The sequence below is a fragment of the Eschrichtius robustus genome, chromosome 6, assembly GCF_028021215.1.
Source record: "Eschrichtius robustus isolate mEscRob2 chromosome 6, mEscRob2.pri, whole genome shotgun sequence".
Lineage (NCBI taxonomy): Eukaryota > Metazoa > Chordata > Mammalia > Artiodactyla > Eschrichtiidae > Eschrichtius > Eschrichtius robustus.
In genome coordinates this window covers 88,294,196-88,320,699 of record NC_090829.1, presented here as the reverse complement: position 1 = coordinate 88,320,699, position 26,504 = coordinate 88,294,196, and the positions used below count along the sequence as shown (strand labels likewise).

Below are 26,504 nucleotides of genomic sequence, written 5' to 3'. Positions count from 1 at the left end.
TAAATCTCTTGATGAGGAGGTATGAAGATCTCCTATTTCTGTGCAGCCCAAGGAAGCAGAACATTCGGCAAGTATCCAGTGAGTCTCATTAGCAGAGACAACCAGTATGGAAGCTCCAGGGGAACTTGCCCCACATATCTAAGTAACGGCAATTTTTTTTTTTTACCTTAAATATGCTAGTAATTCTCTTGCTTGCAAAATTCATTTTGCCTAAGGATTGATAACTATGCTTTTTCTTAATAGTTACTGAATACCCTCCATGTTCTAGAGACTGCATAAAAATAAAGCATCGCTTGCCACCTTTTTTTTTTTTTTGCTTTATTTCTGAGAAGATAGAACAGTAAAGCCAATCCCAGAATGATTTATTTTCAAGAAAATGGAAGTAATAAAACATGAAACAGTAGAGTTGTGTAAAATCCTATATTATGTATGAAACGCCTACTCTACAATTTAGTAAAAAGGATAACTGGTGACAGTCAAGAGTATTCTATATGAATATAAGAATTTTGATTCCGGTGTGGGGGTAGTGATTAAGAACAAGGTTGGTAGTGTCAGAACATGACACTTTCCTCCTAGATTTTGCTTGCAAAGTGCAGCCGCCTGTATGGAGCCCCCCAGGGTCAGGGCCAGTCACCAAGCCAACCAAATAATAATGGTTGACGCCAGATAGAAACCAATGACAAAACAAAAGATATTTGTTAAAGATAATTTTTACTTAAGTTACTACTGCAATATTTTCTCACTATAGTTAGAAATGTGTCTCTCGTGGTCACTTAGACTTTGTAACAATAAGATCATCTCAGTGTCTAGGAGGATCCCTACCCTCTTTAAGGAAGAGAAATACAACATGCATTTGATCATTTATAGCAGATTTGGCTTATTCAAAAAGAGGGACGTATAACTAACCTATGCTGAGCTCTTCAGGATGTTTATCTGATCTGTCAAGAAATCATTCCTACTGACTCATTTTTACAATAGGAAAATAGTATATACAAATGTGTAAGAAGGAGGCAGTTTAAAAAAAAAAATTCTGCCTTTCCTAGAATTTAAATGCCTGTCCCAGCATTAGTGAGACCGACACAGAGTTTTCCTATCTTTTCTTTCAATGCCTGCAATGATGCTTATTCAAAGCAGCTGTGCCACCATTAAGCATTCTTCTATGAGGGACACTTAAGCAACCTCTAGTTTGTCTCTATTAGGAATATTCTTCAGCAAACATCTTTGTTTTCCCAAACATTAGTTTAGTTCTTCAGAATAGCTTTCCTATTGAAAATGAATTTTCTGAAATGAAATTGCTAGATCAAATTTTAAATTTTAGAATATTTTAAAGCTCCTCTTTCCAAACATATTTCTAAATAGCTTTACAAAAGGGTATTTATTAATTAATCAATACCTTATACCAGCAATGTATGAAATTATAGTTTTACCCCAGGCTTAACAAGCTGCTAATAAGACTATGTTACTCTTTTTTTTTTTTTTTTTTTTTTATAAATTTATTTATTTATTTATTTTTGGCTGCGTTGGGTCTTTGTTGCTGCACACAGGCTTTCTCTAGTTGCGGCGAGTGGGGGCTACTCTTCGTTGCGGTGTGCAGGCTTCTCATTGTGGTGGCTTCTCTTGTTGTGGAGCACAGGCCTAGGTGTGTGGGCTTCAGTAGTTGTAGCACGCGGGCTCAGTAGTTGTGGCTCGCGGGCTTATTTGCTCCGCAGCATGTGGGATCTTCCCGGACCAGGGCTCGAACCCGCGTCCCCTGCATTAGCAGGCGGGTTCTTAACCACTGCGCCACCAGGGAAGCCCAAGACTATGTTACTCTTATTTGTGTTTATTTCATCCCTAGCAAGCTTGGAAATTTTTGCAAGTATTTGTTCACAATATTCTGCGTGTGTGCTTGGTTCTAAATTTTTGTTGTTGTTTTCTTATCAATTGGATTATCTGTCCCAGCTCCAGTCTCAACCGCTGTCCTCACATTTATTGCTTCGTATAGGCTCCCATGATTCATTCAGTTACTGGGTAGATGAAAAGTCCCCAGTGGGGCCTGACCAAACCCCAGCTATCAAACGCCTCGCCAGGATCTCCTTGGTAAAGAAGCTCATGAAGAAATGGTCTGTGACTCAGAACCTGACGTTCCGAGAACAGCTGGACGCTGGGATCCGCTACTTCGACCTGCGTGTGTCTTCCAAGCCAGGGGATGCCGACCAGGAAATCTACTTCATTCACGGGCTTTTTGGCATCAGGGTCTGGGATGGGCTGATGGAGATTGACTCGTTCCTCACACAGCACCCCCAAGAGATTGTCTTCCTGGATTTCAACCACTTCTATGCCATGGACGAGGCCCATCACAAACGCCTGATTCTCTGGATCCAGGAGGCCTTTGGGAGCAAGCTGTGCTCAGCCTGCAGTGTGGAGAGTATGACGCTGCAGACGCTGTGGGAGAAGAAGTGCCAGGTAGGAGGGAACAGAGATTAGCTTCCAAGGGCCACAACGGAACTCTTTCTGCTTTTTCTGTGTCACCAGCTCTAAGGCAGCTCACTCCAGGGCTCTTGGGCCAGAAGGCGTAGATTGTTTGGGATAATAAAGATCTGCACACCAGTTCCTGGGCTCTAGGACGGCACCAAGGGCTCCCCTGGGCCCAGCTGAACTGGGATTAACTTGTTTGGCAATGGCCCGGCCAGAACCAGCCCAAGGCAGAGTTGTGAAATAGTAGACCAGTTGGCCATTACCATTTTTCTGTCTCCCATTGTATCTGTTTTCACACTCCTAGTTCCCCCTAGGGATCATCTGTCCCATCCTGTCTTCAACTCAATATCAGAGAACCCCTGCCAAATCTTGTTTGATAGCATTAGCTGACAAAGGCACGCGAAGTGATTCATCTCAGAGGTGTTAGTTAACATTCTGAAAGGCCGTCTCCACAGAGTTTGGGTCAGCGGGGAAGACAGTTAAGGAAGGAAGAACCCGTGGGGAAGACAGTTAAGGAAGGAGGAACCCGCGAAGGGATCAAGGCTAGAGGAGCATCCCTAAGTGGAGAAGAGCCCCAAACCCAGACCCCTGAAGGACAGACTCAGGAAAAGGAGCACGGGCCTCAGATATATTCTGTTCTGGTCCCAGAGGATGGTGGAGAGTGAGAGGGGAGAGCTTCAGGAATGGTCAGGCTCCACTTTAGACTCTCTCTAAAAAAGAAAAAGAAAAATAGTACCTTTCACTCACAGTTGCTCCCTTACTCATAGATGCATTAACCCAAGCATCTTAAAGAGGCAGTGATTTTTGAACTGAGGGAAGAGCTTTTAATTAGAAAGCAATTAAAGATTATTCACTTGCAAATGTATGGTGAACACTAAGTGTGTGCCAAGCTCCATTCTAAGCACTTGGGATAAATCAGTAAATAAAACAAAGATCCTTGCCCTAATGGAGATTTCATTCATGTGGAGGGAGATAGATCATAGATAATAAACATGATAAATACGTTATAGAGAATGTTAGAAAGTAATAAGAGCAATGGAAAAAGAAAGCCAAGCACAGTAAGGGGGAACCAGGGATCTATGGGTTGGAGGGTTGGTCACAGTTCTAAATGTGTTGATCAGGGTAGCCCTCATTGAAAAGATGACATTTGAGGGAGTGAATCTATTGGGGGAAGAACTTTCCCAGCAGAGGAACCAGTCAGAGCAGAGCCCCAAAGCAGGAGGGTCCCTGACATGGTTGAGGAAAAGCAGGGGCCACGGGACTGGCGAGCAGAGCAGCGGAGGAGGTCAGAGAGATCATGGTTGATCAGGGGGCCCTTGAAGGCACTTGAAAGGACTTGGCTTTTACTCTGAGTGAGGAAGGTTCTGGGAGGGTTCTGAGCACAGGGTGTTGTGGCCTGACTTAAGTTTTGATGGTATCCCTCTGGTTACTAGGAAGAGCCCTGGAAAGACAGAAGGGAAGTACGGAAACCAGTGAGGAGACTAGTGGGAAGTGGTCAGATTTGGAATCCACCAGAAGTTAGACCTAATAGGGTTTCCTAACTGTTGGGATGTGAGGATTCCAGGATGACTCCCAGGCTCGGCCTGAGTAATGGGAAACACCAGGTTGTTTTGCACACCCGTGAAAGTGCTAAAGGTCTTGGAATCTACGAAGACTCATGAGTTAACTCTTAGTATCTGTTAAGTTTTATCTAAGCTATTTTTCATCACTAAAACTTTTGTAAGTGGTATTTTGCCAAATATTTATCACACCTCTCCCCTAAACCTAAGTTTATATCTATTCAGACTCGCAGGTCAAATTTGGAGAGATTTTTCCCCAGTGGAATCTCTCTCTTACAATGCTAAATAATACTGGTAACAAGAGCAAGAACACAACATTTATTGAGCCTTTACAATGTACTGAGTACAGGGATTAACTCATTTAATCCTCTCAACAACACTATGACATAGGTTGTCATTATTATCCTCACTTTACAGATGAGAAAACTGAGGCAGGGAGCAATTAAGCACCTTGCCCAAGAGAACATTGTCAGTGAGCGACAAGGGCCAGGACTCAGTCACAGGCTGTTGGGCTCTACGGAGTTCCCACAGCCTTCAATGCTCTCCCAGGGCTGTTCACACATCTTGGTGATTTTCACAACTAGTGTCATAGACGATGCTAATAAAAACACTTTCTCCTTATTCAAGAGCCCTTATTATCAGAAGGTCTCAGAGGGTTAGCAGAATGGGAGACAGGGAAGATCTGTGAGAGGGCTTTTGAATACGAGGATTCAGGTAAGGTTAAATTTGAGTCCAGCTAAATTTATAAACAGGTATCTGTGATAGTTTTATAATTTTGTGCACAGATTGTATTCTGGATGGGCTGCCACATTGCATACTAAATCATTTAGAAATTTGCAAGAGAATTTCAGGAATAATGAATCATGTGGACAGTGAATTTCTAGCAGAACAGTAAAGGCTAATCTGTGTCATTCAACAACCAATACCCCTAAAATTATGAAAGAAAGAGACTGTGATGATGTGTCAGAAAAAGGGAGCGTGTCATCAATTTGAATTCCAGGATTTCCCTGTTCCCCTTCCTTTCCCAGAGGTTTCCCTGCTATACCTCTTCTTAAAAGCTAGAGATCTCCAACAGAGCCCTCAATCATCTGCCCCCTGCTGGGGCAGTGCCATACTGGTGGTTAAACTTTAAATATTCATTATGTAATGAGCTGCCTTGCGTGTAACCCCCAGAGTATTTTATTACTACAGTTTAATAGAAAGAAGTGTACTACCATTCAGTCACATTTCATTTACTCAATATGCAGTTATATCACAGCTCACAGGTATGTATTGGTATATTAGTGGTTATGAGTTTTTAGGGTACAGTGAATTCGAAGATTTCATCTACAACTTGGCAGTATTTAGAATCTTAATGAGAAGGTAAGAATATGTGCCACTAGTAAAATATAAGACAACTGATATATACAATTACAAGGCAAAACTGCCTCAAATGTACTGTATGAAAAAAAGGGTTTTGTAATCCATCAATTGAAAAATAGTACATAGTATAAATCTGCATCCCAGGGGCCCCTGTAAAAGAATGATCAAAATAAGAAGACGTCAATTAAAGAATAATTCTTAAAGGAAATGAGATTTTAAATCTGAGTCTCGAGAGAAAACCTGCATATGATTTGCTGAGCTGGAGGGAAGAATATCTCAGACAGAAAATACAGCAGAGCGAGGTCGGGAGTCAGATGCAAAACACAGGCCCTGGGCAAGACTTACTGCCCCCCCAGAATTCTGTAGAATGAGGGCTGGTTTTCTAGGCCAAGCTCCTACTGTAAACAGAAATTCCCCCTATAACCTTTAGGATCAGATTACTTGAGAAGGCTCTTGAGGAAAGCCATAAAGCCCCTTTTGTAGAATGTGTCCTTTTTGCTCTTTCTCCAAGACCGAGTGAAGAACAGCGCTTTCCTTTCATCCCCTGACCCTCTGCCCAGGGGCCAGGCAGCATGGGAAATGGTCTGACAGGCCCTGTCGAAGGATCACACAGCCTCCCGCCTCTCCCACAGTCCATCTCACAGCCCAGCTTTTCACACTTACAGATGCTGGAGACCCCAGCCTTCCAAACTAGCCAGTTACAACGCCAGCGGGAAATCTTCCCCAATCTCCCAGGCAATCTGCTTACGATGAGCCTCTGATTAACCTCATTAACCCATGTGTTTACCACCAACGTCATTAGCAGGCAGTCAGACATTATTACTCAAAGCCATTAAAAGCAACAAGAACAACTGGCCTGTTCAGTGCTTTGAGGCTGGTGCTTCCTAGCTCTAGGCCTTTAGGAGCAGTTAGGCTAAATGCACCCCGGAAACAAGACACACATTCAGAGCTCTTGCCCTTGGGTGCCAGGAGAATTATGCTGTCAGGCCAGCTATCCGAGGATTTCGGTCCAGGGAGTGTAAATACACACAATGGACATTCCTCCAGGGAAGAATCGCTGTTACCCGGGAGAAGAAAAAACATAGTACTTCTGGAAACCTAAGCATCAGAGCTCTGAATTGGGACAATCGAAATAGCAACGCCCTGTCTCTCTGCTGCCTTCAGAAACTAATTAATGCCATGGATGTGGCTTGCTAATCATTTGCAAAATCACCACCATCCTGAGAGGTCCCACTGGAGACCCATCCGGTACTCGAAGTCTTCCCTGCCTCACATAGCTCACTCCCTCCCTCTCCCGGGAAGGGCAGTTTCATTCAGAGTCAGCCTGCACAACTGAAAACCTACATCCTCCCAAATTCAGTTCAGTGTATTGATCTCAACCCAAGGGTCAATTTCGTGAGCATAGGAGTCATAACTTACAGACGGGACTAACCGCTGAGGTTCTCCACCTGGGGTCCAGAGATTCCCAAGGGGAGTGGGTTAGGGTAGAATTTAAGAAGTCTGTGAATTTGGATGGGAAAAGCACTACATGTTGACTTGTAACCTCTGACTGAATATCAGTATAACCACTGATTATGAGCGTGAGCAGTCACCCACGGCAGTGCTGGCAGTGTTGGCACTCCCTGTGACTTTGTCCGCACAGAAACCACAGATATTCATTTAGTGCAGATATCTCGAAATATTGTGTAGAGTCATCATTTACTCAAAATTATGGAACTTATTAGACTTCAAACAAAATATTTTTATTTAATGTGTTTATTATGAAGCACATACATTAATTTATTTATTACAAATTTAATTATTATGTTGATAGCTATATTTCCATCTCATCGATTTTCTTTCTAATCCTATCTATTTTATTTTAGACATTCATTTAAAACAATCTGAGAAGGGGTTCAGGAGTTTACCATACTTCCAAAGGTGTTCATGACCCCCAAAACGTTAAAAACCTTCAAGTCAGGCATATAGCAAGTGCTTAAATCTTTGCGTATTAATTTTTCTAAAAAAATATGTGTATAACAATTTTTGAAGTTCCACGTATGTTTGTATTTGTGCGCCTTTCCTCCTAGCAATCAATCAGTGTAAAGCCGAGGAGTTAACACTCAGCTTGTTCATGAATTGCCCTCCTTTATTTGTTCTGAACGTTTCAGGTTCTCATCTTCTATCACTGTCCCTTCTACAAGCAGTACCCCTTCCTATGGCCTGGAAAGAAGATCCCAGCGCCCTGGGCAAATACCACAAGTGTGCACAAGCTCATACTCTTCCTGGAGACCACGCTGAGTGAGCGCTCTCCCCACGGATCCTTCCACGTGTCGCAAGCGATCCTCACGCCCAGAGTGAAGACCATCGCCCGGGGCCTGGTTGGCGGCCTCAAGAACACGCTGGTCCATAGGTAAGAATTTGCTTCCTTTTCACAAGTGAGGGTTAAAAAAAAATGTTTTTATCTTGATTCTCTTCTGAATAAACAGCAAACAGCAGTAAAACCATATACTTTGAAGATTTAAAATAACAAAACCCAAAAAACCTTATATTTGAAAAAGTTGTGTACTTGAGGTGGCTTGCATTAACCATGGCCAGAGGATCTCTAAACACTCTGTTAAAATGTACGTATTATAACATAAATACCCTCTAAATTTCAATATGGAGGCAAAGCACTTTCAGCCACCACCAGTCCGTTCACCTCTGGCTGGAGGTGCCATCATGTTCCTGCCCCTGCCCTCGAAGCTGGCCCAAGCACTCACTCTCTTAAGAAACATTAAATGAGACGGCTGTGCCAGGCAGTAGGGATTCAGAGATGACCCTCCCAGGATTTAGGGTGTCCTTTCTCCCTTCCTTAGTGACAGTGAGTCCTAAGAAGCAGCTCAGGATGCCACCTACCATGCCATAGCTTCAGATACTTCCTCGGAGCAGAACTGATCCTGACTGTACAATTAGGCAGGAGAAGCTCCAGAAACGTTGTGTTAGATGATGTTCTTTATCCTGGGCACCAATAAATGATAGGTGTTGTCAAGAAAAAGGATGGCTTGTGTATATGTACATGTAGGTGTGTATGCCTATGCCTATGTGTAAAGGGACTGTTATAAATACATTTGGCTAATAGGGCATCCCTGGCAATCCAAGCTGAGGAAACCAGTATGTTTGGATAACAAGGGATATTGACAAGAATCACTTTGGTTCCTGAGTTCCAGGTGCTGAGCACCAGAGTTCAGATAATGAAAGATTCATCAAACAACGTGTCCCTGTCTATTTGGATAGTTTGGATAGCATGACTTCCGATAACAGGAGTTCACCTGGCAGGAGTTTGGATAACGAACTGGGAGCTCCTGATTGTGCTGGCCATGAACAGAACCAGAAACCTCTTTCTGTGTGGCTCTACTAAGTCTTCACTGAATTACCTGTGCTTAACTTGGGAAAGAGAGTTTCATAAACCAAGACCAGAATCATGAACTTTCTTTTTTATAGTATATGCTCATATATCCATACCATTTCCTCATGCCTTTGGTAAATTTGTAGATTAACATTATTTATTTGTTTATTAATTCAGCAACGAATAGGAGCTGGGTCCAAAGACACAAGATGAATAATCTAGTCACTGCCCCCATAGACGTACTTTCTATCGGGAAAAATAAACATGTAAATTTCTATGTAATACTGTGAAAATCACTATAATAAAGTCTGTGCAGAGAGCTGTACTTGTAAGGGAGAGGAAGTCTTTAAAAATAAGGATGTGTTATATCTGTATAGTGTATTCTGAATATAGAGCACCCTCTCGCAGATGATTTCATTAGGTTCTTAAATTAAGCCAGCCTCCGGGAGGGCACGTTGTCTAAAGCATGTTATTGTTCCCACTTCAGATGGGCCCAATGAGGTTAAGTGACCCAGACCCCCACTGCTGGTAAGAGTCAGTATTACATCCCATCCGTGGACTTCTGATTGTTGGACCATTGCCCCTTTCAGCATCCAAGCACTGACTTGTATGTAGCACATTTCAGTGCCCTGTTCCTTTCTGCTCCACTGGTCTGTAATTGTCTCACTAGTACCTGAATCTGGTCAGCTCTTACTGGCTACAATTCTGAACCCACAAAGTCACAATGCTTTTCATACTCGTGAGTTCCTGCATCTTTAATCTGGCTGCAGATGAAGCCCAAGGCTCTTCCACTGAGAGGTAATGATGGCGCACGCGCCCAAAACCCCAGCATCCTAGCACGCCAGAGCCTTAACCTGCTGGCAGCAAGCACACATCTGGGAGATTGGAAGGATACTGGGGCATCTCGCCGCCTGCTGGTCACAAGAATATTACAGAGATGCATTAGGATTCCTAGGCCTCCACATCAGCTGCTTTGGTCAAGTTTGCTCCCAAACACCAGCACGACATGTGGCTGTCATTTCCCCTGGCACAAGCGTGAACAAGCGTGTTGACTTAAAAATATATATATGCACAACGTGAGAGCTGCGAGTTAAGTTTTTTGGGGGGCAGAATGAGGACTGCAGTCCGGGAGAAAGCGTTTCAGGTAACTCTGAGAAGCCACTCCGAGGAGGCGAGTGGGGGAAGCCAGGATACATAGGACTTTTGCAACAAAGGGCAGGTAGTCGGGAACGTCAGAAGATTATTGCTAATTAAAGAAAACCAGATATCTCAAGTTAAGGAATTTAGCGCTTTTCTATGTACGGGAAGAAGCAAGAGTCTTGGCTCACTGAAATCATTCCTTTGATGTGCACCTCAGCTCTCTGGGGCCAATATCCTGACACATCCTGAGTTACTGCAGGGAGTGGCTGCAGTCTGATGGCTGCTAGATGGCAGGTATTCTTTTCAGCCCTGAGTTTCCTCGGCTCACGTTTGAGGGGTATAGTCATTGATGACTGTGACATCCTTTGTTTATTGATATGGCAGGAAATATTTCATTTCTCAAGCGTATGGAAGAAGCAGTTGTCACGGGCCTTCCCCTGAGAGCCAACACCCAGAAGGTCTGTCGTAAGGCACACGGGGTGCTGTCAAACTGGTCCTGGGCACCAGTTATCAGCTTAACCGAGAGGAAAAGACAAGGTATATTTTCCTATAAATGTAGTGGTGGTTTTCTCAGCAGGCAGTTAACCTCCCTTCCCGCTAACTCTTAGGTCAACTTTGGACTTGAGATTTTGTTTGCTTGAAGCCATGAAAAATATATCCATTCTTATCTCCATTTCATTAAGATCTTCTTGTGAGGTTTTGTCTTGGTCTTTCATTTGGAACATATTTCTCTGTCTCCTCTTTTGCCTGACTCTCTGTGCCAACTACCTCCTCAGTCCTGAAGGAGTGACCTTGTGTAGGTGAGGTCCCGAGGGCCCAGAGCTTGGGGCACAGGGGGTGTCCCCTGTGTGGGCTTCATGCGCCTACCTGCTGTGGTGCAGGGGTAAAACATAGCCATTCTGACTGAATTTCTAAGGTAGTTTTCCCTAGATTCTTAGAAACCTTGCACTCCCACTGAAATCAAATGAAAGCAAGTTTTGCCTAAGCCTGAGGGCACAGCAGCATGGGACCGCAGAAGGGGACGCAGACTGAAACCAGAGGCCCAAGATTGAAGGCTGACTTGGTTCCTGTTATGGACTGACTTGTGTTCCCTGGAATTTCATGTGTTGAAGGCCTAATCTCCAGTACCTCAGAACATGGCTGTATTAGGAGATAGGGCCTTTAAAGAGCTGGTTAAGTTAAAATGAGGCCATTCGGGTGGGCCCTAATCCAGTCTGACTGGTGTCCTTATAAGAGGAGGAAATTAGGACACACAGAGACACTGGGGATGGGTGTGCACAGAGAGCAGACCCTGTGAGGACACAGGGAGAAGGTGGCCATGTGCAGGCCAAGGAGAGAGGCCTCAGGAGAAACCAAACCTGCTGACACCTTGATCTTGGACTTCCAGCCTCTAGAGCTGTGAGGAAATAAACTGATGTTGTTTAAGCCACCCAGTCTGTGGCGTTTTCCTTTTTTTTTTTTAAATTAATTAATTAATTTATTTTATTTTTGGCTGCGTTGGGTCTTCGTTGCTGTGTGCAGGCTTCCTCTAGTTGCAGCGAGGGGGGCTACTCTTGGTTGCGGTGCGCGGGCTTCTCATTGCGGTGGCTTCTCTTGTTGCGGAGCACGGGCTCTAGGCCTGCGGGCTTCAGTAGTTGTGGCACGTGGACTCAGTAGTTGTGGCTCCCAAGCTCTAGAGCACAGGCTCAGTAGTTGTGGCACACGGGCTTAGTTGCTCCGTGGCATGTGGGATCTTCCCGGACCAGGGCTCGAACCCATGTCCCCTGCATTGGCAGGCGGATTCTTAACCACTGTGCCACCAGGGAAGTCCCCGTGGCGTTTTCTTACAGCAGCCCTAGAAAATTAACACAGTGCCTTAAAAACAGACTGCCTTTGACAAATTTCCTGAGGTCTCTGAGCTGTGGTTTTTCTTACCAGGTAAGTGGGGTTAATAAAACCGCACAAGATTGTGGAGTCTTGACAGGAAAGCGTCTCCCACAGTGCCTGGCACAAGACAGGCATGCCACGCCCGTCCCCGCACTGGACCAGCCCTGCTCTCAGTGGGCCTCTAAGCCAGGGGGAAGTTTCTGAGCTGCTACTCTGCAGCCCTTGGGATTCGGTGCCTCACGGCCCAACAGCAGTATCTGACTCAGCCGTCTGCACTGATCTCTTGGTAAAGAAATCTTGGTAAAGAGGTCTTGGTAAAGGCCAAGAGTTAAGAGAATAGAGCAGCTCCTGCTCACAGTGGGTTCTGCATTTCCTGGTTATTTGATCCTTGTGCGCAATCCTGGTTATTTGATCCTTGCCCTGGGGAAGGCTGACACGAGAACCCGAAGCTGACACAGAGCTCTTTGTCACGGAGAGGAGACCACAGGTGCTCGCCTTTCCCTCTCCTCCGCCTCCAGGCCTCCAGGGATCCTCCACGGGCTGGCTCTGGCTGGAGTCGGCTGGAGGTGCCTTGACCAAACCTTTAATTCTCATTTCCCTGTGATGACCAGAAGGTGGTGCCAGAATTTCATACTTAAACACGGACAAGCGGATTTTTTAAAAGAAGGCTTAAATGCATCAGGCTCAGGGCTGCTGTGGCCTTCGTGTGGGCCACTCTGTGTTCCAGGTCTCTGTCTCCAAGGGATGACTGCATTTGTGACCCTTCCCTCTCAGGACACATTTTGTCACCTAAGCAGCAGGATGTGACCACTGTAGGAAGTTTTCTTACCCCCACCCCCAAACCTCTACCATTTATGACTCCTTCTCTGGTTCCCAGCACTTACAGAGTACTTATTATATCCCAGGCCCTCTTCTAAGCACTTTACACGTATTACTTTATTTAATTCCCCCAAATCTATATGAAGTTTTATTATTATCCCCATTTTACAGGGGGAGAGACTGAGGCACAGAGAAACTGAATAGGTTATGGTCAAATCAAGGGTACTATTAAGTCGTCAGGAGTCCCAGTTAGAAATGGAAGTACCCCTGTGATATTGGCTTATTAAGTCATAATCAGCTATGAATATAAAAATGCAAATCAATTTGTGAGATGTGTTTTAGCCCATGGCTGATCGTAGAGTCTGCTGAGCGAGGGAAGAGACCCAGGACTGATTACAGTTGTCACGATAAAAGGAAAAGAAAGCGGAGAAGGACAAAATGCTTCAAGGCCTTGACAGGGTTGCCTAGAGGGAGACTGAGAAGTTGAATGTACACTCAGAGGAGGGAAGGCAGCTTCAAAGGAACAAGGCGGGGAGAAGATGACAACCAAGGACAGTGTTACCAAAAGAAGAGAAAGGGGCCATTAAGAAATAAACTTAGCTTATTTTCAGTTTTTACCCAGAGAAAATCCTTCCTAAAAAAAAACTCCAGTCTCTTAACCAAAACATAAGCCCTGGTTTGTGTCTTCCTTATGGCGTCCTCAATGTCGCAAGTATTTAGTGAGCTATTGTTACCATGATGCAAAACTGAGTACTTCATTACTCCCTCCTCTATACCACCCATGGTATTTTACACTTACTACTAATATAGGAACTATCACATTAAACTGTCATCGTTTGTTTACATCTCTGAATTGTGAGCTTCTTTGGATAACATTCTGGCTTTCACATAGAAAGCCCTCAAATTATAACGTGAGACTGACAGACTGCATTTGTAAGACAACTGAGCAAGCGTTGGTCCAATAACAAGCCACACATGCTGCTGGAATAACTGTATATCCATATGGCAAAAGTGAACCTTGGCCCCTGCTTCACACCATATATAAAAATTAACTTGAGATGGCTCTTAGATCTAAACATAAAAGCTAAAATTATAAAGCATATATAAAAATTAACTTGAGATGGATCTTAGATCTAAACATAAAAACTAAAATTATAAAGCATATATAAAAATTAACTTGAGATGGATCTTAGATCTAAACATAAAAGCTAAAATTATAAAACAGGAAAGTATCTTGTGACTTGGGAGTAGGCAAAAGTTTCTTAGACAGGTCACAGAAACCATAAAAGAAAAAAAAAGATAAATTAGACTCCATCAAAATTAAGGAATTCAGCTCACCAATATGCCATTGAGAAAATTAATAGGCAAGCTACAGGTGGGGATAAAATATTCAAAAAGCATATCTGACAAAAGGCTAGTATCCAGAATATATAAATAACATCTACAACTCAGCAATTAAAAGAAAAAGAGCAAAAGAGAGAATGGGTAAAAGAACTGAGCAGATGCTTCCCAAAGAAGATACACTAATGGCCAATAAGTACATGACAAACTGCCCAACATCATTAGTGATCAGAAGAATGCAAACTAAAACACTGTGAGATAACTTTACACATCCACTAGAACAGCTAAAATTAAAAAGATTTATAGCACCAAATTTAAGAGAGGATGTGAAGCAAACAGAACTCACGTACTTTGTTCATGGAATGTACGATGGAACGACCTCTTTGGGTAAAGATCTGGAAATTTCTTATAAAACCAAATGTAAACCTAACATATAATAAAACAACTTCACTCTTTGGTATTTACCCAAAAGAAATGAAAATAAATGTCCACAAAAAAGACTTGTATAAGGATGACCATAACAGCTTTATTCATAATATCCAAAAACTGGAAACAGTCCATTTAGCCATCAATAGGAAAATGGATAAATTACAGTATATTCATACAATGGAATACTATCCAGTGACTAAAAAAGAGAACAAATTGCTGATGCATGCAACAACATGGATGAATTTCAAAACCATAATGCTGAGTGAAAGAGCCTCACACACAAGAACGCATATTGCATGGCTTATGTGTAATTCTAGACCAGGCAAATTTAATCTGTGTTTTTTTAAAAACAACAACAACAACAACAGTATAATTATTGCCTCTGGGAGAATGGGGGCAGGGATCGATGGGGAAGGTGAATGCAGAACCTTCTGGCGTGCTGGTAATGTTCTATACCTTGAGATGGGTATGGGTTATATATATACATTTGTCAAAACTCAACCAGTGTTCACTTAAGATTTGTGCATTTTACTGGGTATAAACATTACGTCAAAAGGCAAACAGGTTGAAAACAAATACTGAACCCTAGAACTGCATGCTGAGATATTGAGGGGAATGTGTATAGATGTTTGCAGTTGGAATTTGTCAAAAATATAAGCTGGATTGATGGACAGATATATGGTAAGCAAGTATAGTAAAATGTTAGTGGTAGAATCTAGATGGTGGATATGCTTACTGTAAATTTCTTTCAGTGTTGCGATATGTTTGAAAATTTTCATGATAAAAAAATTTCGTGGTACAAGAAAATTAAAGAACCCACCAATAATTAGGCTCTTGATCTTAGTTTTTCAAGGTCCTGTTGACATGGTATCTCTTTGGTGATTGAGGCGAAGAATTTCTTCTTCCAGCACAGAAACCCTAAAAGTACAGTTCTCTAATGGACTAGACATCACTCTGTCCCTGAAAGAGATTTAAGCTTAAAGGGACAAATTTGGTGGGGGGGTGGAGCTTATGCCTCTATTGACGCGCTTTTGTTACATTAACAGAAATGTTTTCTTTCCGGTTTCTAAACGCTACTCTCTGTTCTCTCTTGCCCCAACACTCTCCTGTGTAGGAATCTTCCTGCCATCCTGGATTGGGTGAAGACTCAGAAGCCTGGAGCCCTGGGTGTCAACATCATCACGTCTGACTTCGTGGACCTGGTGGACTTTGCCACGGCTGTCATTGAATTGAATGACCTCCTACAGGAGGATAGAGCTTTGGCTAAATGCTGATTTAATTTGTTATTTAACTTAATATTGAAGTTGTTGATCCAGGCTAGAGTTCTGAAGGGTTTCTTGTTAAGTTGGCCCCTGGGCAGTGATGGTGAAGGGAGTAAGAGGAGGGGACATTTTTTTTTTTCCCCTCCTCACAGGGCCATTTGGATAAAATTACAGGGCTTTTAATTGCGTTTTTCCCAAATGAGACTTTGTAAAAACTTAAGTCCGAGGGAAGAAAGCATGTTTCATGTGATCAAGGTCAGCATCTCCCCAATGGCATATGATGTTGAATGTAATATGGAAATGGGGTTTCCAGGTTCCATTGGGGTGTTGAGTGTCCCCTAATTGGCCCAGTTCCCTGTTGTCTTCTGGGATGTTGTGTTTGAGCCAGAGAGAAGGCTGAAGCAGAAGGGCATTGCTGATCCAAAGGATGGCTCATGGCAGGTGTGGACTGCCCTGTGGGGTGGCTTTATCACCAGCCTGGGGCTCTGAGGGGAGAAAGGTCAAGCACCAGTTTTCTCTAGGCATGTTAAATGTCACCACTTCTTCCCCAAGAGCAAGACGTATTTATCACCAAGGTATTTCAGCCACAAGCTGTCTTGCAGTGCTTGTGCTGGTAATTGGTCATCTTCATTCTTTAGATAAACCGTGCATACTGTCCTCGGTATCAGAAACAAGTGGGTTTGGAGCTGTCCTGTAACTCCTTGAAAACAAGACTACCTCGGGGACATTTAGGATGATGGTGTGTCATCCAGTGAGAAATACCCAGTGTTGGAACACTTCCAGTTTGTGTCTTGATTGTTCTACTTTCTGCAGGTTGTTTTGAGCCTACTAAGCACCACTGAAGGAGGGCTTTGAAACTCAAGAGGAGATTTTTTTATTATTATTGATAAGAGGTGCTTATCTATAAAGAGCCCTCTTGTGTTTTATTTATTTATTTATTCTTTTATTTATTTATAGATTGAGTATCTTCAGTGCTTCTTACCTCAAGAGCACTCACAAAGGAGCTTCCTGAACTTTTCTTACCCAGGCCAGTTGCTGCCATGGTCCTCTTCCCCTCCACAGGACCACGCATCTCAGGACCATGAGCGACCTCTGACTCTACTATAGATGCTGTAGACTTCCTGCCCCCCACCCCACCCCATCATGCTGGGGACGATGTTCGTGTGTGGATGTGGTCCAGACCCGAGAAGCCACTACCAAGCCGTGCACTGGAACAGAAGATGAAATGGGTCATGAAGAGCTCTCGGTTTTTGAGGAAAACCCTCTAGAAGAGGGATGAAAAGGAAGGTGCTAGAAAGAACACTGGCCACGGGAGTGTGTTTACTTATTGCTCCTCAGAACTCTCTGAGAATGCCTAAGGAAGTGTCTTCTTCTGGATCCTTAAGGCTGAAAGATAACATGGAATCCCGGACGGCTGTTTGCATTTATACAGATGGTTGGACCACCGCCCAGCAGCTTCCCACTCCTGTTCTCTGATGCTCATGGCTGGATTTTGCATATTGCCTGCCGTGGGGGTGTCCTAGCTGAGCTGCTAAGAGCACATGCACACCCCCGACACTTGGTCTTCCAGCCTTTACATTGCTTAAAGTAATTTAAGCCCCAGCGGAGGAGGTCACAACGCAAAGGCCTCTGGTTTAACTGTTCCTTCTCTTGCATTTGAATCCCTCTCCAGAGCTGGTTCTGGGATTTTATTGTTAGTTTTTTAGGGCCTTCTCTGGAAAGGAGTGAGAAAGTGAGTGCCCTCACTTTCTTAATTTTCCTTCGATTCTGATATTAAACTGCAGTGACAAGCTTTGAAATTCCCTAGCCTACCCTCAGGGTTTTATTTGTGTTGTCATTATTTCATTTTGGTCTTGATTTTAATACTTGGTCAATTGCTAGGGACTACATCATTTCCCTTCTTTAAGCCCTTTGTTACTTGGCAAAGAGATACGGAGGCAAGAGGAGAATTATTCTGCTCTGTTTTATTTGAGCCTTAGCTTTGCCCAGGAGCTTGGTGCTATGAGGCCAGGTGTGTTGACAGGTATCTACACAGGATGCCAGTGACACCCAAGGGCTGCTGACTGTTCAGTGAAATGTTTACTTGATTTTCTCCTTTAGTGTTAAAATATATAGTTGCACTTCACTTGGGTTGTAACATTTAAGTGCACCTCGGCGTTCATGACGAAAAAGCACAGAAAACCATACCAAGGTCGCATGCATGGAGTCTTGCTCTTTGTGGAGGGGGCAGGCGCTCACTCCTTCCTGCTGCTTTGGGTTGCCAGCCTGGCCTGCATTCTGAAATTCTGCACAGGAGTTCTGGAAGATAGGAGGAGGATTATTTACGGTTCACCCTTGGTAAACACCCCTGAATTGGCAGAATTTCTGCCCCAAGACCAAGTTGCTTAATATATTGTAAAGGATGTGTGTATTCTGCTCCTTGACCTCAGGCCAAGCAGGAGACTCAGTGATGGGACCGAGGGAAAAGGCACTTTAGGTCTATGACTCATTCTGCAACTGCCAACAATAAAAAATTGTGACCTGATCACATCATTTATTCTCACAAGGTCTTGGGATTTTTCGGATCACACAAGGCTATCCTACTTGCTCAGAATGAACTTCAAGATCAGCGAAAAAGCTACTTGATTGAGCAAAAGAGGACTTTAGTTTCACGGGATTTGGGGCCACGTTCATTCTGAAATGTAGACTGAGTTTTTCTTGGGCTCCCAGGACCACTTCCCACATGGCCACACCTCCATGGCTTCGTGGCAAAGGGGACAGTCACAGGTTGCAGTTAGAGTAGAACAGTGTTTAAAGGCTTGAACTTTGAGCCTTTTAGAGGTACCACCGTGGTTTCATGGGTACAGAAGATATTCTTAGGATTGGAGAAAGAGGTCAAGATGGAATTGATGGAAGGGAATGATAAATTATTGAAGATTAAACTTTAAATTAATGGCAGATCTAAGAGGGTTATGCCAAAAATATTACGTATTTGCTGTATTGGACTCTACAGTAATTAAGTGTCATTACTTTCCTTAGTGCTGAGTGCAGACCCCTGCATTCTTGAGAACAGTTAAGCCACAGCCCAAACCCAGGATTTTATATAAACGCAAACAAAAGCACAAGATCTGAGCCCAGGTAATGATCACCCTTAAGAATCCTACTTCTTCTAACATGACCTTATATTTGCATCAAAAAGTTTATCTTTCTGTTCAAGAAGACAATGTAGTGGAGCATTCTGGAATTAAATGCATTTCGTGGTGGGTCCGGATTTTCTGCTTTCATTTTTTCTGAAGTGCTGCCCACAGAGACATTATTATTACATACAATCCAGCTAGGGGGCTTAGTGCTAAACTAAAGGCGGAGAAACAGAAGAGATTAAGCCTGAGACGAAACTTTTGCTTCCTAGGAAGCAAAAGCACGACACAAGTTTAGGCCATCTTACAGAATTAGTTCGTGCCACAGATGCAGTTTTTGTAATGGCCTTCATTGGCTAATTGCAGATTTTTGCTGTTAGGTTCTGGGAAACGGAACGGGCTAATGATGGGGGCACAACCATGAGACCCTCCTCCCCTTGCAGAGCAGAGAAGCGATACTGGGCTAAATCTGCCTTGGTTCTTTCATCTGGAATAAAAATGCTGTCTGCTGTTTTGCAAACCACAGTCAACTAGCTCCCCCAAAACATCAGGTCCCTAACAATTAGGTTAAATGCCTGTGCGCAGGGCGTGTACAGGGGCAGTAGTCTTCCTTGTGTGAGATGTGTAGAGAAATGCTACTTGGCTCATTTATCAAGAGAGTGGCTTAGGACGACAGACTTGTCCACCAGTGGCACCTTTAGTGACCCGTCAAATGAGATGAGTAGGGCTGAAAGCAATATCTGAGCTAGGGAGGTGAGCTTTCCCAAATACATGCTAAACAGTCACGTTATGCCAAAAGGAAATAAATAGAAACTGAAAACATAAAACGTCCAAACTGACAGGAAGTTTATTTTGTATGGCATAGAACGTGGCTGTCCCCCTAAATTCCGCCAACTTCCCTGTACATCTCGCCCCTCTACCTCAGACGGCTTCCTGTTATCTGCTACCAGAGCTGTGTCAACTCAGATGTTGCCTTGGGACACACAGGAGTGAACTGATGGGGTGATAAGTGAATTAGCTGGAAACTTTACCCTTAATTCCAAATGATAGTGAACAGCTCTTTACTGCTCTGAGAGCTCCACTGTCCCCTTATCCTCTGGCTTCCCCAGAGTCCTACTAGAAATAGTGACACTAATGGCACTGTCATCACTGAATTGGCCCTAAACCAGGGGAATAGTGTACAAAATGCTATTGATGTTGTTGGCACAGTCTTAGACACTAGAAGTATTCTAAGATAACTCTTTCTATCCTGCAGTGGATATAGTGTTCTAGTCTTTTCTCCAACAAAACTTGTTCTTAGGACTTTTCAAACTCGTTTCTAAGCCTCATAGTTTGGATAAAATATTTTCCTTCTCTTCACAGGGAATCCAATCCCACAGTCTACTGAGTACCCCCCGTCAATAGTCTAGAGGCATTTTCCATCTCTTTCCCTCTCATCTCCGTCATAGAATATACCACTGCCTCCTCTTGTCTCCCGGTCATCCTTGATCAGCTGCTGATTACTGTTAATCACAGGATGCTGGCAAAACTTAACAATAAAAAGCACATACATTCAATGATGTGCAAATGCACTCTTACCACAGTGGTTTTCGCACCTTACTCTCCTCAGATGCATTATTCTGCACCCCTACTCGCACCCCATCAATAGAACTTTACCTGATTGGAGCCCAGACCTGGGGCCAGTACTTCATTCAAATAGTTGGGGCTTGCTCACAAACTCTGAGCCCAACGAGAAGCACAGCATTTTGAAAAGTCAAATAAGCCTTCCGTAGCTTTGTACGTTTGCAGTTTTACATTTGTTATTAGGTTAGAGCACTAATAACACTTCAGTCATAAATCTATCGTATCAATATGATAAATCTTAGAACATATTCTAGAAACAGTGGTACCTTACTGCTATTATACTTACTAATTTCCACCCTAATGGTAATAAGTATTACATGCAGATCGTGTATGCATTATTTGTATTGTGTATATGCCAACTGTAATACTTAACCTCACTGATGAGAAGATACAGAGATTGTCAAAGTGAAAATAAATCTTGGTCAATTCAGATGATAATGTGAATCTGATAAATGCTCTGTTAGATATTATATTTTCTTCTTTATGCTTGTTTTATATGACAATGCATGCTGTTTGCGAAGTAAAAAAATAATACATTATACCAATTTTAAGGTTAGAATGAAAATTTTACATATATGCTGCTTGATACTCTGAAATGTATTTTGTGGCATAATTATCTTATTCCTATGCATTTCACATGGCTTTTTTTCCCCCTAGGAAATAACTGTTCAAATATATCTCTCTCCATCTTTCTGGTAACCTGGATTAAACTGCTTAATTCAACCTAAAACATTGTAAAGCCAGATTACCTCATTTTAACTGTGAAAAAAGTTTAATAGATATGATGACATGATATCTTTTCTTGTATTTGATTTGAACTACCTAAATAGGCTTAAACCTAATAATAAATATAAAACTTTGGCAGGCACTTTGCCTTTGTTGGTATGCAAATTTTATTATTGGCCCACTTCTAATTTTGTTTTAAAAAGTTACAGACTCAGCATCAATAAAATACCTGATTAAAGTATATTGGATGAAGACCCTCTCAGCCTTGTCTCGCACATACTGGAATTAGTTGCATAGGCCTGCGATTCCCAAAATGAGCTGTTCATGAAATGTACACAGTCTTGTCACCCATGCTTTTCCAAGCTTCACCCTCAGCACTTCAGCTATTTGTACTAGGCTTAGGCTCGGTCCTACTTACATTCATGTTCTCATTTGACCAACACCTCTGGCCCATGTTACTCTGAGTGGTCACCAAATGCCCAGAAATAGAACAACGCAGAGGTTATGTGTTGTGCATATAAGGAATAAATAAAAGTGGGCCTACAGTTTCTGTTGGCAATGAAGATTTCAATATTTTCCTCATTCCTAATTCTTTATAATAGAGTATCTTAGGCCACTTAGTTTTGGTGAATTTCTCTTTTTGCCCTATCCCCTACAAAAATAATGAGTTGAGGTGAAAGTCCTATTTATGAATTTAGCAGAAATCAAATTAATTCTAAGTAATTATTCATTTCATATAGTTGAATGTTAGAACAGGTAATTAGGGATAATTATATTTCTATTCAAGTTATCATAGCAAGTGAAGAACATAGTCATAGTCAGAATTTTCTGCCTGTGTTTTTAGTTATTGTGTAGTAAATCTACCATACTGTACTTTGGTTGATTTTGATAAGCACCATTTCCAGTCATTTCCATTTGGTTTTAATAAAAAACAACATAATGTAGACAGGGCTGTGTCCAAACATAAGCGAAGCAGGTATAACCTGCCTGGTGAAAGTGCAATGATTCTACCAGTCTGACTCAATTTCTGAATATACACTTGGGCTGAAACGTTGCCCCTATGACAATGGAACTGTTCCATTATATATGAACCCTTTAATATCTAATCACAATTTATCATATTACAGCTGGGTTATAAACATTCTATTTAGCACAGAAACTAAGAACAGGCATTTCAGAGATGCATAGACCTGGGTTTCTATCCCAACTAGAGCATGCCCTGGCCATGTGATCTTAGGCAAACTAATATCTCTAAGTATATAGGATACAGGACTAATAATACCTACTATGAAGGGTTATTGAGAAGTCCAAACAAGAAAATATATGGAAAGCATCTAGCACAGAGCCTGGCACATAGTAAATACTCGAGTAACGATTAGTCTTAATACTAGGGTGGGGACTTTGCACCCACCCCCTCCAAAGAGCACCCAGCACAGCCTCTTGTACACGGTTGACTGCTAACCATTGTGTCTACTGGTAAATGATTTAACAGAAACCAATTAATGAGAGAGAAAGCAGATACATTCAGACAGTGAAAGAGAAAGTTGCACAATCCCTGGACCAAATATATTGATACATTGCTCAGAGAGTGGGATTCATACCACTGGTGGTCTGCAAAATGATGTAAGGTGGAAAGTGGCCACATCCTAATAGCATTAATATCGTTAATCACTTAACCATTCTGATTAGTTGAGGGGAAAGTCTCAGCTTAGTGACAAAAATCCCTTTGACCCTTGTTTGTTCAGCAAAAACAAAAAAGATAATAATGACATTAAATATCATTTTGTATTGTATTTATCTTTTGGTTACCTTCTCTCTGTAGCAAAGTGATACAGGGTTTTTCAAGAGTGATATAAAATTTCCTTTCAAAATAAATTTAAGTTTAAAAAAAAAATACTAGAAATACCCTTAAGGAGCTTACAGAAGAGCAGGGATAGGAAAAATAAGTAAACATGCAATTACAATACAGTGTGATAAGTGATACGAAAAGGTAGAAGAGATGGCATACTGGCTTAAAAAAAGTTTTCCAATGTAAGTAACCTTGACTAATAAGTAGCAGTTAACCTCGTGGGGTGGAGGTGTGGGTGCAACAGTGGGCATTTCTGTGCTAAGGCACAGACACAAAAAAGAGCAAACATGTAGAAATGCAGATAGATAGTTCAGTATGGCTGGAGCACAGACATGCAGGGAACAAAGAGTCAGTTAACAGACTGGAGAGGTAGGCAGGGTCTGATCTCAAGAGATCTTATAACCCATTCTAGGAGATTCGGACTTTACCCTGAGGGCAATGGTGAGCCAATGAACATTTTCAGCACATTTACATTTTAGAAAGATAATACTTGCTGTAATGTTGACATTGGTTTTGAGAGAAGATGAATTAAGCAGAGCTAACCTGATTCCTTTATAGCAGACACCTCAGAGCCTCTGTTAATACATATTGTGAATTTGTGAGAGAATTATAGAGCATAAAGCCCTTTCCAAACCTAAAAAAATTAAAAAATAATAATAAATTTAAGTTTTTTTGAAGAATCCACTGTGAAGAAGCTCTGGGAATGACCTATGTTTACGATCCTTTCCAGGCTGAAAATGATTGCAATTGATTCTACCACACTTTTGCCAAGAATTGGGTTTGGCTGGGCTCTTTTTGAACATCTTTACTAAATAAATAAATACATAAATAAACTACTATCTGAGATAGGGAATCACCTCTTTTTTTCATAAAGGAACTTTCTTCGTGTTTCCTGCAGAAGGTCCACACTCAGACCATCTTCTCTCCATGTTGTCCAGGCAGTAGTTTAAACTCGGGGGAAAGAGGTCCTGGAGTCACTCAGTCCCACAGATGGCTGTACCCGGTTAGCACACAATGCAGAGAGCAAACCCCATTCCTCCAGCTTCGAAAGTGACTCCTTTTCTGTGACTCCCTGAGGCTGGGATGTTTGGATGTCCCGGATTTTTCTTGTGGTTTTTTTTTTTTCCCCCAAAGGAATTCTTCTTGATCAGCAGCATGTTCTTTGTTTACCCCTCTGCTAATCTGCTCAGTATGACTAAAGAAAGGAGTGTTATTATCTTTAAGACTTGAAACCTTTCATTCTCAGAGAGAGTGGAGGGTTACAAGGGAGGGACAGTGGCCAAAGCCCATGTACCTCAAACCTCACCTGGGATGGCCTGGACAAGTGCCAGTAAAACAAAGTGCTGGTCAGCCCAGGGTGTTTGCACAGCTGGGCAGTGTTTGGGGACAGCATGGGTGGGGAAAGGGGACACAGACGTGTCAGCCTCTGTCCAGTAGCATCATGCCATTGAGAGAAGTCTTAGGCAGGCAGATGGATTTAATCTAAGGGGACCGCTGTCTAAAGACTTTCCTGCCTCGATCCCCAGTGGGTGTGTTCTCAGTCAGGGTGCAGAGAGTTTCATTTCTAGATTTCTGTGAAATATAGGACATTAGATTGCCTTTTACAAAAGCGTCCCCCACCAGCAACCTTGCGAGTGTAGAACTAACTTGCCAGACATGGTGGGGAAGCCGCGGCGGGGGTGGTGGAATGCTTTAGTCGAGCCAGAATGCACATGCGCTGAAACAACACACAAAATTTTCGATGTATATGCACTTTTTCCTGGTAGAGGATCCATAGCTTTCATCAAGGAATCGATGATGCTCAAAAATTATATACCATTGCCTTTCAAGTGCCCATGAGAATGAATTATCATTTAAATGTTGTTAAGCAAGCAAAGATGGCTAATTTAGGCTAGCACTAGAAAGCCTTGGTCCTTCTTATGACAAAAAAACTAACTAAATTGAGACTCATGCATTTGTTCACTAGAAGTGCTCTCTTTCAAGACGTAAGATTGGATAGAACAAGATAAAAAGGAACAGGCTAAGCCAAGTCCAAAGGATCCTAAGAGACAGTTAGATGAGCTCTAGCAAGAGAGGAGGGTGGGAAAGCCAGAGCAGCCAGGCCCACTGGCAGACACGGAGAGATGACTGGGCACGAGGCACAGATCGGAGCACAAGTTCAGAGGCAGATGGGTACATCGGAGCCTCCCCAGAGAACGGCAACCAGGAGAGTGAAGAAGCCGGAAGTCACGTCTCATGAGAAAGCAGGAATGTTGGGTTTAGAAAAGATTGAGAGAAACGTGACAGGGATATTGATGACTGAGATTTTAGAATCTTATGACTTTAGATGTGGAAGGGACCAAAGAACATTTGTGCCATTGCTCACGTTACAGGAGAGGAAACAAAACCAGAGAGGACTGCCTGGCCTAAGGCAGAGCTGACACTAGAATTTGGTCTCTGAGTCCCTTTCCATCATTTCCAGCTGCCTCCCTGAGTGCCTGATGTGCAGGAAAGAACTAGAACTCATGAGCTGCCATTTCAGGAAGGTAGATCACGGCTTCATAAAAAGCGTTCGTATGTGGAATGGGACACTGAGTGAGCTCACCATCACAAAGAGTATTTCTGAGAGAGTGTATATTAGCTTCCTATTGCTGTTATAGCAAAGTAACCACAAACAATGGCTTACAACAGCACAGATTTATTATCTTTCCAGTCTGGAGCCAGAAGTCTAAAATGGGCCAGCAGGGCTGTGTTCCTTCAAGAGCCCCTAGAGGAGAATTTATTTCCTTGCCTTTAATTTCTAGAAGCCAACTCCCTGCATCTTCAAAGCCAGCAGTGTAGCATCTTCAATCTCCCCCTGACTCTGGTTCTGTCATCTCATCTTCTTTGATTCTAACCTCTTATGAGGACCCTTGTGATCCATTAGTCCCACCTGGATGATCCAGGATAACTTTCCATCTCAAAATTCTTAACTTGATCACATATGCAAAGTCTTATTTACCATATAAGGTGGCTTATTCACAGACTCTGGGGATGAGGACATGGACATCTCTGGGGGCTCTTATTCAGCCTGCCATACAGTGGATCCTGAAAGGTGCGTTCACACTGGTACTGAGTTTAAAGCAGGCCTGACTTCAAATCCTGGCTTCAGCACCTATTCATTGCCCAACAATTACCCCTTTGAGCCTCTGTCCCCTCATCCACAAAAAAGAATAAAATCTCAAGGTCATCATTATGAGGATTTGTGGCGATATATATAAAACGCCTAACATAGAGTGCACCCTCAGTAAGTGGCAGCCATATTTGTTCAAGGTACTTCCAGATGATTCCCACCAGACAGGAATTCAATAGAAGACATTCCATTATTAAATTCTATAAGATTTGATAAAGTGACCTCCAAATTCTCTTCTGAGATTGCTAAAATAAAAAGGAATGAAGTAAAGGGGATTTTTCTCCCAGATATAATTGTGTTGTCTACTTCACAGATCCAGAGGCCAGGTAATTGCTTTTCTGGCTTGTCAATAGCTAACAGACCCTGCTTTTTGCCCCCTGTGGTACTGCTATCTGATTGTGTCACCTAGATCTCTGGTTGGGTTTGAGCAGGACTGA

General features: G+C 42.6%; 1 protein-coding gene and 1 long non-coding RNA gene across 6 annotated transcripts in view; one reads left to right on the top strand and one right to left on the bottom strand.

The window, feature by feature from the left end:
- PLCXD2 (phosphatidylinositol specific phospholipase C X domain containing 2) overlaps positions 1–15,614 on the top strand; it is a 44,600-nt gene extending 28,986 nt beyond the window's left edge. Inside the window, exons 2-4 of the mRNA XM_068546773.1 lie at positions 1,985–2,445; positions 7,529–7,770; positions 15,455–15,614. Coding sequence (XP_068402874.1) covers positions 1,985–2,445; positions 7,529–7,770; positions 15,455–15,614 — 863 coding nt within the window. The remainder of the gene's footprint in view (positions 1–1,984; positions 2,446–7,528; positions 7,771–15,454) is intronic.
- A 1,100-nt stretch (positions 15,615–16,714) lies between these two features.
- Positions 16,715–26,504, bottom strand: part of LOC137766464 (uncharacterized) — a 78,796-nt gene continuing 69,006 nt past the window's right edge. Inside the window, exons 8-9 of one of the 5 annotated variants that reach the window (XR_011074328.1) lie at positions 17,790–17,900; positions 16,715–16,810 (exon numbers count right to left, since the gene is read on the bottom strand). This is a non-coding gene — a long non-coding RNA (uncharacterized lncRNA). Of the gene's footprint in view, positions 16,811–16,862; positions 17,901–26,504 lie in introns of those variants that run through there. The other 4 variants (XR_011074330.1, XR_011074329.1, XR_011074326.1 and 1 more) reach the window with 4 other exon arrangements.